This window comes from Labeo rohita, chromosome 13 (assembly GCF_022985175.1).
Source record: "Labeo rohita strain BAU-BD-2019 chromosome 13, IGBB_LRoh.1.0, whole genome shotgun sequence".
In the NCBI taxonomy this organism is placed as follows: Eukaryota; Metazoa; Chordata; class Actinopteri; order Cypriniformes; family Cyprinidae; genus Labeo; species Labeo rohita.
The window spans coordinates 27,676,899-27,691,612 of NC_066881.1; the positions used below are offsets into that span (position 1 = coordinate 27,676,899).

The 14,714-nt window shown below is 35.0% G+C and overlaps 1 protein-coding gene across 2 annotated transcripts in view; it reads right to left on the reverse strand.

The window, feature by feature from the left end:
* The window catches only part of zgc:171482 (zinc finger protein), a 125,425-nt gene that overhangs the window by 36,523 nt on the left and 74,188 nt on the right, over nt 1-14,714 (reverse strand). For both annotated transcript variants that reach the window (XM_051125837.1, XM_051125836.1), the window contains exon 5: nt 8,687-8,911. In XM_051125837.1, the coding sequence (XP_050981794.1) occupies nt 8,687-8,911 (225 nt within the window). The remainder of the gene's footprint in view (nt 1-8,686; nt 8,912-14,714) is intronic.

The following is a 14,714-nucleotide window of genomic DNA, read 5'->3' on the forward strand; positions in this document are numbered from 1 at the left end:
GGGCATCTAGACTTTATTCACACTGTTTATTGCCAGTGTTTTGTCAGTGTATTGATTTCCCACCATATTATTTAAAGGACAAAGCATGCATTTCTGACTTCCAGAAGCATTTTAGTGCCATTATTTAGAGTTTATTTTTAAAACATCTTTACTTCATCGTCACTGAAATAGAAATACACACACGCACACATTCTTATGCAGCTTTCTGGATGCTTTCTGTGAGTTGAGAGTGATGTGATGCATGTTCACAGACAGCTCGTGGTGTCAGTACACCAAACATATGGTGACAGCAAGTATGTGTAATGAATCCAAAACACTATTCATAGCAAGCTATTAATATAAACAGGATGTATGGCATGACAGTAATATTGCAATAAAATTTAACTGGCGCTGTAAAACACACTTTACAGGCTGCTTAAATTAGTTAGAGAACAGTTTTTTTTTCTGCTATACTCTTGCCACTTCACCATGTCTATTAATTAAGAATTTGCATTTAACTGAAAATTACTCTGCTATTATATCGGTAGCTGAAGGACCAGCCTGTTTCAAAGATTAAAAATGTAAGACTTGGCCTTTAGACTTTATAAGTAGCTTTACCCGAGTGTTTGTTTCTGTTAAAAAGCTCTGTGTGATGGGATTTTCCTTCATGTAGGACCCCTGATGACCTCTTAGTGTGTGACTCATAAACCAGCCTTACAAGACACTGTAGTGGCTTCTAATCCCAGTTAATTAAACCGACCGAGATGCCAAAGGAACCACAGAGAAAGACAGACAGAGAGAGATGTAGCTCAGGGTAAGATGAATGTTTACTAGGAGGAGATTAAAGTTTGCTTCAAACTGCCGGCTTGTGGGAAAGAGGTCTCACTTATTTCCGACAATAGGCCATCAATCAGTTTCTCTTCTCTTGCCCAGGAAATAGCTACAAAATAGATGAGACACTCGTGAAATTCAACTAAATTATTAATCGTGCCCAATCAGACAGACAGAAAGACTTGATTGCTAGTGCTTTTTACCTCAGAATCTGAGTATTAAATTAGAGCTCAGCCAAAAGTGTCTCTCTATCATAAAAAATAAGGAAACTTTGAAAAGTAGGTCAGAATATACATAAATATGATTGTGTGGAAAACAATTATCGTTAGATAAGCTCAATTTTGCTTGTAAGCTCAATTTTGCTTGTAAACTCATTCCCTGCTGACAAAACATCTTAGCTAACTGGTTTAATTAGTATCCCAGCCTGGCTAAGCTGGTGTTTGGCTGGTTTATCTGGTTGGTTAGTTCTGAAAAAAAGTTCTAGCATTTTCTTATTTGCAGATGATACATTGTATCTATGTATGTATTTAAGTTTATCTGCTTATGTTAGCAAGCTGAGCTAGCTGAAAATATACTGTACACTTACAGTTGAGGTCAAAAGTTTACATACACCTTGCAGACTCTGCAAAATGTTAATTATTTTACCAAAATAAAAGGGATCATACAAAATGGATGTTATTTTATTTAGTGCTGACCTGAATAAGATATTTAACATAAAATGTTTACATATAGTCCAAAAGAGGAGAAAAAAGGTTGAATTTATAAAAACAAACCCATTCAAAAGTTTATATACGCTTGATTCTTAATACTGTGTTGTTATCTGAATGATCAACAGCTGTTTTTTGTTTAGTGATTGTTCATGAGTCACTCATGAAACCGCCTGCTGTTCGTTAGAAAAATCCTTCAGGTCCCACAAATTCTCTGTTTTTTCCGCATTTTTGCACATTTGAACCCTTTCCAGCAATGACTGTATGATTTTGAGATCCATCTTTTCACACTGAGGACAACTGAGGGACTCGTATGCAACTATTACAGAAGGCTCAAATGCTCACTCATGCTTCAGAAGTATGCACAATGCATTAAGAGCCTGGGGGCAAATGTAACTTATTTTGACTTCTGGGAAACAAGTACCTTCTGTAGCGTCTGAAGGGCAGTACTAAATGCTAAAAATAAGATATTTAGGCAAAATAAGAAAAATGTACACATCTTCATTCTGTTCAAAAGTTTTCACCCCTGGCTCTTAATGCATCGTGTTTCCTTTTAAAATATCAGTGAGCGTTTGAACCTTCAGTTTGCACAAAAATATAAAATGTCAATGCTGCCAATAAGAAATGTTTCTTGAGCAGCAAATCAGCATATTAGAATGATTTCTGAAGTAAATTACATCAGAAATTAGTTACGTAAATGACATTTTATAAATATTAAAACAAAACCGCTTCCTTAATCTTTTAAAAGCTACCATAAGCACAGCCTCAGCCTTTGAGTTTTACTGTAGCAAATCCAATGATCATCTAATCATGTCACTACCAAAATTAATACATCAAGATAATTCCCAAGATGATTCCTCCAGCAATTACACACATTTTACGCAGGATTCATATCTGTCTATGTTCATCAAATCTTACATTTCATAACTGAGACCATATCCACAGGGTTATGGTAATGAATAACTTCACTCAATTCTCTAATTCTGTCGTTACTTTCTCTTATACAGTCACGGCAATAATGATCCAGTATGAATGTCAATTTTAATCCTGCCTGTCAAGGTGGATATGAACGGAGCAGGAAGGAGATGCAGGCTTGTTCTTGACTTTTTACAGATTCTGTGAAGCACATAAACTGCTGTTGCAATTTTAAACAGGGCAAATCGCTGCACTTTCAATATCCCCCCTTGACGAAATGGCAGGAGGCTCTTCAGCGCCGAGCTGGTATTTACATCCTAAAGCTTGTCACTCTCCCTGCTTTTTTGTTTAGGGGGAAATGAAAACCTGTTTGCAGCAGGAGAGGGCTGTGCTGTGCGCCAATTTTCTCAGCAACAAAATATAGCCTCAGTTGGAAGGCAATTACACTGAAGTGTTCTCCACGAAAATAGCCAAGAGTCTGGGCCGGGATCCGCTAGCAGTCACCTCTCAGATGAGCCCTACCAATGGCTTCCTGTACCTGATGAGAAGCTCGACTGGTAATGAATAGCTGCATCCCTCTGAAAGGCTGTTTGCATTCCTCCAATTTTCTCAGTCCTTTCCTTTTAAAAAAGGGCATGTGTGTTTGTCTGCATGTTGCATGAACTCTGTGTTCGTGCACAGGCTGCTAATGAGGATGATGAATGAGAGAGGACAGGCCAAAAGAAGTCTTGACAGCTCCCTGAAGGATGACCAAACCGGAGGCAGAGCTCAGGAGATCGAGGCACTCAAGACTGTTGATATGAAGCAGGGCAGTGCTTTAAATACCTTATCTTGCTTAAACCTATCCCCAGTTGGACCCCAAAGCAGGTCTGTCCTTATTTACTCGTCTCGATGCTGTTATACTTTCAAGTGGAATCCTTTCCATACAACAACATTTTATTGTGACCTTGTCTACAAAATGGACCAGAAAACACTATAAAAGAACCAAGATAAACCATGCATGTGACATGCAAAAAAAAAAAAATATTTCTATCATGACAAGTCTCTGAGAGTTTAGTATGGTAATGTACATGACAATGTTAGTGTGTTAGTGGGTCTTGGCAGAAAAAATCAGCTAATGCTGCTGCTGTTGTTGCACAACAGGTATCGAGATGCTGCTACTGCCAAATACATCCACAACATGCTGCTGTGAGCATGTAAGAAATACTGCTGCAAATATTCAACATATGACATAACCCCCATATAACATGCATGAAGTCACCCCATAGCAGATCTATACAGGTGAAGCTGGGGAAGGTGGAGGGTTTCTAAAGCGCACTGCAACTGCTACTGCAAGCACTATCCAAGTATTTGAATGTTGAGCATTAAGCTCATTGGCTGCTGATGCAAAAGAACCAATCAGCTGCGCAATGTGATGATGTCATCACGTCAGACTGAGTCAGACCTATCGGACTGTGCCAGCTAGAGTTTCATGACAGAATGTTGGATTTATCATGGCTGCAAACAAAAAAAAATCCTGTATTTTATTAAATTGTATTTTATTAAATTGTTGCCTAATTTTTACTCAAATTGTAGCCACAATTTTCCCTCATTTTAGTTAAATAATGGCCACAAATTAAGAATTTGTTCCCACAACTTAATTCACTCATGTTAGTAAATTGTGGCCACATTGTGCTAATTCATTTCCTCGTTTTAAATTAAATAAGGTAACAAAGTAGTCCAACATGGCCATGATCTACTATAAATTATGAGATTAATTCTTAATATGTGAGAACGAATTCTTAATTTACAATATAATATTTAAATTTCTTATGTGACCCTGGACTACAAAACCAGTCATAAGGGTCAGTTTTTTTGAAATTGAGGTTTATACATCATCTGAAATCTGAATAAATAAGCTTTATTTAAGCATTGATGTATGATTTGTTAGAATAAGACAATATTTGGATGAAAGAAAATCTGTAATCTGAGGGTGCAAAAAATACTGAGAAAATCGCCTTTAAAGTTGTCTTAATGAAGTTCTTAGCAATGCATATTACTAATCAAAAAAAAGTTTTGATATATTTATGGTAGAAATTTTACAAAATATCTTAATGGAACATAATCTTTACTTAATATCCTAATGATTTTTGGCATAAAGAAACAATAATTTTGACCCATACAATGTATTGTTGGTTATTGCTACAAATATACCCATGTTACTTACGACTGGTTTTGTGGTCCAGGGTCACATATAATATTTTTCCTGCCTATCATGTGCATATGGCCAACTTTTAATGCTATGTATTTTTCCCCTCACTTTTGGAATGACATAATTGACAGAAAATGACAGAATTTAGGGTTTCCTGTACAAAACATCTTATGTCAACCAGTGTGTAAATATGTAATCCTGCCATATGAATCCTGTCATATTTTATTTATTTATTTATTCAAATAATCTAGCCAAAGTACACAACTAAACCACTGTCTACAATGATGTGCTCTCAGTAATATAATAATAACAACAACACAATTTTGTGCTTTCAGTTGATTCATTTATTTATTCATATGCGTGACCCTTGACCACAAAAACAGTCTTATGTTGCACGATCATGTTCCATGAAGATATTTTGTAAATTTCCTACCACAAATATATTAAAACGTAATTTTTGATTAGTAATATGCATTGCTATGAACTTGAACATTTGAACAACTTTAAAGGCGATTTTCTTACGACTGTTTTTTTTGGTCCAGGATCACATATTCATTTAATTAAAAATAATAATGGTTATAATATTTTCTTGAAATACTGTAATTATTTCCGGCATTAAAGGTACAGTTCACCCAAAATTGAACATTCTGTAATTTACTCACCCTTATGTTGTTCCAAACACTTTTTTAAGGATAGGTTTTTAATGAAACCTAAGAGGTATTTTGAAAGTCCACTGAAAGTCCAGGTAACCAAACTTAAAAGATCCAAAAAGGTTCTAAAAGCATAGTAAAATGAATGCATATGCATGGAGCAGTTTAACTCAAGTCTTGCGAAGAGATACGATCAGTTAATATGATGAACGGAAAGCACGTAGCTAGATAAAATTAATCAGATTTTGTCCAAAGCAGAAAAGGAGAAAATGATCAAACATTCCATCTGGGCAAAATTATGACTGCATTTACATAAGCTAAAGATGATTCGACTCACATTATCCAAATTACAAACTGCGATCCTTTGGGGTCCAAGGGGGATATGGTTTTGTGCAGATTTGGCACAACTGCAAAATAAGCTGAACTAACTGCATCTGTACAGAGATGTGCTGTTTGCAAGCGAGGAACACCTTGATGAGAGCCTTTTGTAATCAGCAGCATTTCTGCTGATATTTCAATAGAAGTGACATTTACTGAGAAAAGCTCCTGACAAGGGCACCCTGCTGTGTCATGGCTGGGGAAAATGATTATCTCTTATGAACAATGCAAGTGTCAATGTAACATTTTCATTTTTGTTGTCTCTAGTCTTGACAGAGACCAAAACAACTGCAGATTCTACAGGAGTCGACTAGAAAGGAAACACTATCTGCTTCTATATACTACATGTGGAAAGCGCAACAGGTTTGTTCCTTGAGACCTTTTTAATGCATGTCTTTATGAGAGACTTTACAGGCAGGATTGTGAACAGCGGTTAAAAATAAAACAAGCCTTCTTGGCCTGCTCATTCTCTGCATTGTGATTTGTGTTTCTATCCCTGGTAATGCACAATCTCAGTTACCTGCTGAGTCCTGGCACGTATCCACATGCTGTTTTTGGACAGTACTCTTCACTGTGACTGATGTCCCATGAGACCCAAGCTCCGATTACCCCTAGACTGATCAGTTTGCAGGTATTTAAGAGAACATTAGGCCAGTCTTTCAACTCTCACACATTGGTTATCTCTGTCTACTCAATACCTTTGGCATTGTTGGCTGCAGGGTTTCTTTTTCTGCACATGATGACCAAACTGTTTCCCCTAAAGAATAGTTGACTCCAAAAAGACCCATAATAGAAGTCAATGTCATTCGTGCACTATATTCATTGTCTTCTGATGCTATGCAATAGCTGGAGCTCTTATAGGTCTAATTCAGGCTTGCATTCAGTTTTTAAAATTGCACTTTTAAGCACGTTAGTGAAGGTCTGATGACAGAAACATTTGTTTTCACATGTCACATGATTGTGATATGGCAGTGCTACACTGAAGATAAATGGTAAACAATCACATAGCACATTTCTGTCTGTTTAAAGCTATTATATGATTTTTGAATATAGTGCATGAGTTGTGTGGAGCATTTTTAAGAGACTTTTATGGTGCTTTTATGGATCTATGCAATATAAATCACCATTCACATTTCTTACTTTATGGGAAACATAAGCTTTTAAAAGAACAGTTCACCCAGAAATTAAAATGCTGTCAGTATTTAGTCCTGTTCATGTTTTCCAAACATGTAACACAAAAGAAGATATTTTAAAAGTCAGTGGGGTCCGAATTACATTGTGTGTACAGTATATATAAGTTTGGGGTCAGTAAGATTTTTAATGTTTTTAAAGACATTTTTATGCTTATCAAGGCTGCATTTATTTGATAAAAAAATCAAATAATATAAAAAAACACAATAAAAAAAAGTCATATTGTGAAATATTATTTCAATGTAAAATAACAGTTTTCTATGTTAATATATTTTTAAAATGCAATTTATTCATCTGATGCAAACAGTTGTGCTGCTTAATATTTCTGGAACTTGTGTACAGGATTCTTTAATAAATAAAAAGTTAAAAAGAACAGCATTTATTTAAAATAGAAATCTTTTGTAACAATATGAACTACCATTTAAAAGTTTGTGGTCAGTAAATTTTTCTTTTTTCTTTTCTTTTTTTTTTTTTTTTTTTTTTTTAGAGAATAAAAAAAAGAAATTATACTTTTATTTACCAAGGATGTGTTATAGCAAAGACATTTTATTTTATTTTATTTTATTTTATTTTATTTTATTTTATCATTTTATTTCATTAGAACTTTTTTTTAAATAAATGTTGTTCTTTTTACGTTTTATTCATTTAAAGAATCCTGAAAAATGAGTCACAGGTTCCAAAAAATAGTAAACAGCACAACTGTTGATTGGCATATTAGAATGATTTCTGAAGAATCATGTGACAATGAAAACTAGAGTAATGGCTGATGAAATTTCAGCTTTGCATCACAGGAATAAATTGTATTTTAAAATATATTAAAATAGAAAACCATTATTTTAAACTGCAATAATATTTCACAATATTACAGTTTTTTCTGCGTTTTTGATCAAGTAAATGCAGCCTTGATGACAACAACAAAAAAACTTTTAAATGGCAGTATACTATATGTTCTTCTGAGATGCCAATCATCTTAATCAGCCAATCACTCTTTTTTTCTTTTGTGTTCCATGGAAAAAAAGCTGTATGGTTTGGAACAATATGAGGGTGAGTAAATGACATTTTTGAATGAATTATCCTTGTGTTTTTGATAGAATTAAAATAGTATGCGCTGTCTTTTGTTAGGTTTAGAGCTTTAAGTAAAGTTTTTAAAGTAATTTTAATGGTTATGCAGTACGAATTGCCACTGAATCCTTCTTAAAACATCTACCGAACAAAAGAAGCTTGAATCAGACAGACTTGTTCATTTCAGTAGCGGGCGAATCAAAATCAAAGCGCTTTGAGTCTTAGTTCCTAAAGACAAGTGACATGCCTTTTGCTAATTTGCCTTGGGGAAAGTAAGTCTCAAGGCTTACGGATCTAGTTTTTGAGATGTATCCGAAGGCGATACTCAACTCGACCTTGTTCAAACCCTTGAGCAGCTACTGCGATGTGACTAACGCTTTATTTGAACCGGCTTATGGGATCTGTCAGGATACCTGGATCACACACTGTATGACTAACATGCCTAGTGATTACATCAATGTGAAATATGCATTTGAAGAGCACAAAGTCACTGACAGGATTCAACAGTGGGGAACAGAGGTAGGGGAATATTTGACTGAAAAATTCTGGATGTACAGTATCAAAGCAACATGAGTGGTTGGAAATGGATATACTCTGAATTCCTTGTAGCTCTTTTTCCTTGTGTGCCTGTTTCAGGGGAACGACACTGTTTTCAACAGAGAATGGAAAAGTTTGTATATGTTTTAGCCATTCAATTACAACAGCATGTACATATAGATTAATCTTTGTCATGACAGTTGTGTGAGACATGACATTTATGACTCAGGCGATTGAACACTGACCTGTGCTTTCATTGGCATCCAGACTGCCAGCCAGCTGCTCCAGCAGTCGCGCTCGCGCCGCATTTCTCTTGTGTTTCTTGCCTTCGTAGTGTTGCTGTGCCATCAGTGGGTTGTTGAACCAGGCGCCACACAAGCAGCAATACTTTCCCGCCTCGCCGTGATTGGCCAGCGGCTGCCACGAGGGAGGGGGCGTGTCTGTGGTCTGAGTGGTGGGCGGGGCTGACTCTGCACAGAACGGAATATACATTCATCAACTATAAATATCCATCAGTATAGACAGACTTTATGAGCCTATTCAATTTCAAAACAAACTATAAAAATTCTGTTGAGTGCAGCTGAAACTGCCCTGCTGGGGAATACGCTGATGGCTCCAAGCCTAATCTTCAGAACAGTTATGCGGGTCAAGAGAGGGTCAGCACATGTGGAGATGAAAATTCACCTCTGAGTTAGGTTAGCCTCCTCCATCTTATGAGGAAAAAGCAAGCAAATGGATTGATCTTCCAGGTGACACTCTCAAAGACACCATGGGACTGGTTACCATGGTTACCAACCCCAAAGGCGACAGTGCCGCAGGTTAGAATGAGCTAAACAAGCTGTGATTGTTTACTGGACTTTTAAATCCAATAGATGCTGAAAAAGCTGTCAAGTACATAGAAAGAATTTTTCAGTAACTTTTTACAGTACTTTTTTGGAGAAAGGAATGGAATATACTTAATTTAGTTCATTATATGGACAAGGGAAGCATGAACATTCTCATCTCATTTTTGTGTTCCAATAGAGGAAAAGAGTATAAAAAGTGTATTTGAATTACATGATGTTGAGTAAACTGACAGATTTTTATTTTTTTAGTCAAACTCTAACCGTTTGCAAGAAGTCTATCAATTCACTCTCAGAAAAAAAGGTACAAAAGCTGTCACTGTGATGGTACTCTTTTTAAAAGTTACACCTTTGTACCGTATTTACCAATTAAAGGTGCATAAAAGGTGCAATTAAAGGCATAATAATACCTTTTGAAAGGGTATCGCTCCAGTGACAGCTTGTGTACCTTTTTCTGAGAGTGTACGGAAGAAAAAAATGCAGCAGAATCCTAGTCTTTCTCCTAAACATAAGCTTTTACAGAGAGGTTGCTTTCTCTAGGGCTCTATGAAATACATTAAATTTTTTCCCCCAAATTTTAATTTTACTGGATTCCGTTTTTTCTGTTTACATTTTTCCTGAACGGTTAAATTTTGTAAAGTTTGTATCACAATTTTATCACATTCTGTGTTTTCCATTAAATTTTCTGGATTCCATTTTAATGGTTTCATTAACTTTTAATAATCAAAAGCGTCTCTAATTAATTGTAATTGTAATTAATTGCATCTCTAATTAAAAAAAAATATATATATATATATATATTTTTACTGTACTGTTTTGTGTATTTAGATTTTTCTGGTAAATAAATTCTGCTACATATTACTTTAAAATAATGTTTTAATAATAATTTTATTATTAGTAGTAGTAGTACTGTCATTACATTAAGTAATATATTTTTTTCACAGTTTCTTCACACTGCCTTTAAGGTACTAAAATGCACCTTTTATGGGTAATACAAAAAGCACTTTGAATCACTATTGTGTATGAAATGTGCTGTACAAATAAACTTTTCCTTGCCTTGCCATGTTAAACAAAACTTTTATTTTGATGGGTGGCTTTGAAGACCTTTAGTTACTGTTTGTTTATGATAGAATGTAGTTCTTCTCAAAAGAAACGGTAAAATGCTCATGAAATGAATGTCAGAGCAGTTTTAGAGATTGTGTTTATGTACTCATATTTTGAGACGGCAGCTGAAAACTGTGAGCGCCACACGCGCTTCAGTATGTGTGTAGTAAACAAAACCGACACCATTTATTTACACGGAGACAAACAGAACATACAGGATTCATATTTAAATAGTCTATTGCGGCTTAATATTGAAATCAATTTTATATTTTCTCAGTTTTATTTTTTTCCCAAATTCTTTATTTTTTTTTTTTATTGTTTTTTTTGTTTTCTGTTTCATTTTTCTGGATTTCTTTTTTTTTTTTTTTCCAGTTTAAATTTTTCTAGACTGTTTTAATGGTTAAACAAAAAAAAAAATCTGGAAATATATATATATATATATATATATATATATATATATATATATATATATATATATATATATATATATATATATATATATATATATTCATATTTAATAGATATAGGATTCATATTTAAATAGTCATGCTAAACCAAACTATCGTGATATGATGATAGTTTTTCTCAAACTCTACTACTCCTATTTTGAGGCGGCAGAAGCTAAAAACACCACAAGTGTAACACGTGCTTCAGTATGTGTTTAGTAAACGAAACCGGCACCATTCATTTACACTAAGACATTCAGAACATGCAGGATTCATATTTAAATAGTATTTTTGCAACTTAACATTTACAGACATATTGCATATTGATTTAAGTGTACTGACCTACTTTTAAATTATTCATCCCAAATTTGGCAAGTTATGTAATATTCTACACTATACAGTCAGTTATATTTTTATGACTGGACTCTGTGATTCTGTCTGCGTTTTCTGCATCACAGAAATCATAGGGTTCTATTTCTCTTAAAGGGGTCATCGGATGCCCATTTTCCACAAGTTGATATGATTCTTTAGAGTCTTAATGAAAAGTCTATAACATGTTAAAATTTCTCAGTGGTAGGGTAAATAACACCTTTTTTACCTTGACAATATTTTTTGGTTGCTTTAAATGTTAATGAGCTCTGCTCGCCCCGCCCCTCTCTTCTCTTTGTGAAGTGACGAGCCTGTTTACTTTAGCCGCATTTAGCTGCTAAACCTGCTAACTAGCATGTTATTAGGAAAGGCGATCTCAAAGATTTATTAAAAAAAAAAAAAAAAAAAAAAAACCCTTATACTCACTTCTGCTGTAAGTGAAGCTGGATCATGAATCATTCGCACGAACATACACGGATTTATGTAGATTGGGAGGCGCATTCCCTTCACAAACAAACGTAATCCACTGCACCTTCAGCAGCTCAGATGTCAGGAGTAAATGACGACCACTATGTTTGTTATTACATCCAGCAAAACAACACCTCAATCGCTCAGTCTGAGATATTCTTGTCTAATTTACATCCCTGCTCTGGCATCGAAACAATGGAGGTCGGACTGTTACAGCTGATTTAGGCGGGTCTGAGGTAAAACGCTCATGTCAATCAACTATTGTGGGAGTGGCCTCTGTCAGTGTGACGCCACACCGACAGGCATCTGAGAATGGCTTGTTTTTTAAAAGGGGATATTATTTTTACAGATCAATTAAAAACCACTGCATGGATTTTTATCATTATAGGGTAGATGTGTACATACACTGCCAACACACATTGATGTTCAAACAACATGAAAAAGTGAACTTTGCATCCGGTGACCCCTTTAAAGGAATAGTTAATCCAAAAAGGTAATTTCTGCCATTATTTACTCACCCCATTTATGATTTCCTTTCTTCTGCAGAATACTAAAGAAGCTATTTTCAAGAATACAGGTAACCAAACAGTTTTGCTGACCATTGACTTCCACTGTATGCAAACTGATACATTTCTCAAAATATATTCTTTCATGTTTCACTGAAGAATGTTGGAATGACGAGGGTGAGTAAATGTTTGGGTGAACTATCGCTTTAACTCTCAGAGACCCACTGTAGTACATCTATTACTCTATTTTAATCAGTAGAGTAACACTTTTTTTTAACAGCTATCGGTTAAAACTACATATAACAGCAGTTTGAATTCTGAAACGTATCATAGCAACAAGTTTGGCAGAAAAAATGCTTTGAATCCAACAGAATGTCAGCAAGTCACACAACATGACACCACTGCCGTCTGTTTTGATCAAAATTTGGCAATATGCTTATTCTCCTTGAATATATATATCTCTTATGGTTGCATGAAATCTTAAATTGGACAATGGTTGCTAAGAAGTTGATTATTTGATTTAGTTGATTTGTCATACTTTAGCAACCAGGGACGCATACAGTAACTACACCTCTCTGTTCTCACCACCCACATCTCACTCGCATGAGCAAAGATGATTCAAATCACTGAGCATGGATCATTTAAAATGCTTTCAGCAGTCTGACAAAACCAGCATACACACATTAGGAATGGGTCAGAATGTTTAATTAGTGTTTTTCTGTATTATAGTCTTTTTTATCTGTCATATTAAAAAAATTATAATAAAAAAAGCTTCTCAAACTGGATTTTTAGCAGGCTGACAGTGTGCTACTGCTGAAGCGCCTGCATTCTAAAATCCTCTCTGAGAAAATTCATCCGCTTCAAAGCACCACTGCTACACCCATCAAAGCACAGCATTCGACAATACATTTCTAGGCAATTATGAGTGTTTTTAAGAAGATGTGTTGAGTTAAAAGTAGTTTGACGCATCTCAAGACCCTTCCGTTTTGTTTAATTTTGTAGCATGCTGTGTGAGCATCCTTTTAGCGTCTGATCAGGGGCCAGAGAATGTTTTAAAACTGTACTTACGCAGGCCTGAATATAAAACCTATATTTTGCACATCGCTAACATATATCTATGTATGTATTCCTAAGCGTGCATGATGTGCATAGACAGATGTTGCAGATGAACCCTAAAGCAAAGATGGTTTTAGAGCTGGAGTGACAAGATGAGCAGAAATAGACGGGGGAAGGGCAGGTAAAAAACTAACTCAAGGGCAACTCCATCACATCCGCTTCGACTGTCAACACAGATCCTCGTCTGATGAGTTTTCCTGAGCGAACAGCACTCTGGATTTTCACCAAGGTTACTTTTGACTCTAATCTCTCCTGAAACCCCCGTTTCACCACTTTCTCTTTATATTTGTGGAAAAGTCCTTTCATATTGCTCCACTAAAGCAGTCTACTATGTGATCTCCATCTTGTCATGAAAGACTAAAAAAAAAAAACAAGACAAAGCTTGAACCATGATGATTGCATGCTCACACTCACCATCAAGAGCGTGTTATAATATCTACTATACATGGAGAACCAGGAACATTAGTGGAATTAGTCTGGAAGGCTGTAAGAAACACTACCCTGCTTGATTGAAATCATTTCCCTTATGACAGGAAATGAAATTCAATAGTCATCGACAGGCTAAAGATAGAAACGCATGCCTCCTGTTTGTCCCCATGCCTGCAGTAGACATCTATAATGTGGTTAAGATCATTTTAAAGTGAAGCGTAATCAAATATGGACAGAGAAACTGAAAACGTGTTGAGACAAATTTGTCTGACACTGAATACTGCAGCACTTTGAGTCCAGGTTTAGTATTTATTACCACACATGTTGATGACTTTCCAAACTGGCACAAACCCAGTGACCAAAGCTTATAGGTGATTGAAAGTGTCCATTACAAATCAATTTAGTTTCACAGTGCAAAATCTAATTGAGCAAAATGCTGATAGGAATGTATAATACACATCAGTTCTAAGTATTTACTAAGGATATGCAGTATGAGCATTGTATGTTTTTGATTATTATATTATTATTTTATATATTTATTTACACTACTGTTCAAAAAGTTTAGGCCTGATAGGGCTGATTCATTTATTTTTTTAATGTTTTTGAAATAAATATGTTTAACAAAGCTGTGTTCATTTGATTTTAAATACAGAAAAGACAGTCATATTGTAAAATATTATTAGAATTTAAAATGTTTTCTATGAAATGCAATTTATTCCTGTTCTAATATGCTAATTTGTTATTAGAATTATCTATGCTGGCAGCAATTGTGCTGCCAAATATTTTATTTTGGAACCTGTGATACTTTTTTCAGGATTCTTTAATGAATAAGAAGTTAAAAATAACAGCATTCATTCAAAATATAAATCCTTTCTAACAGTCTACGTCTTTGCGATCACCTTTTTCGCAATTTAACACATTCTTGCTGCGTATAAGTATTCATTCCTTCCAAAAAAAGAAAGGATACTGATCAATTTTTCAATTTATTGTTCC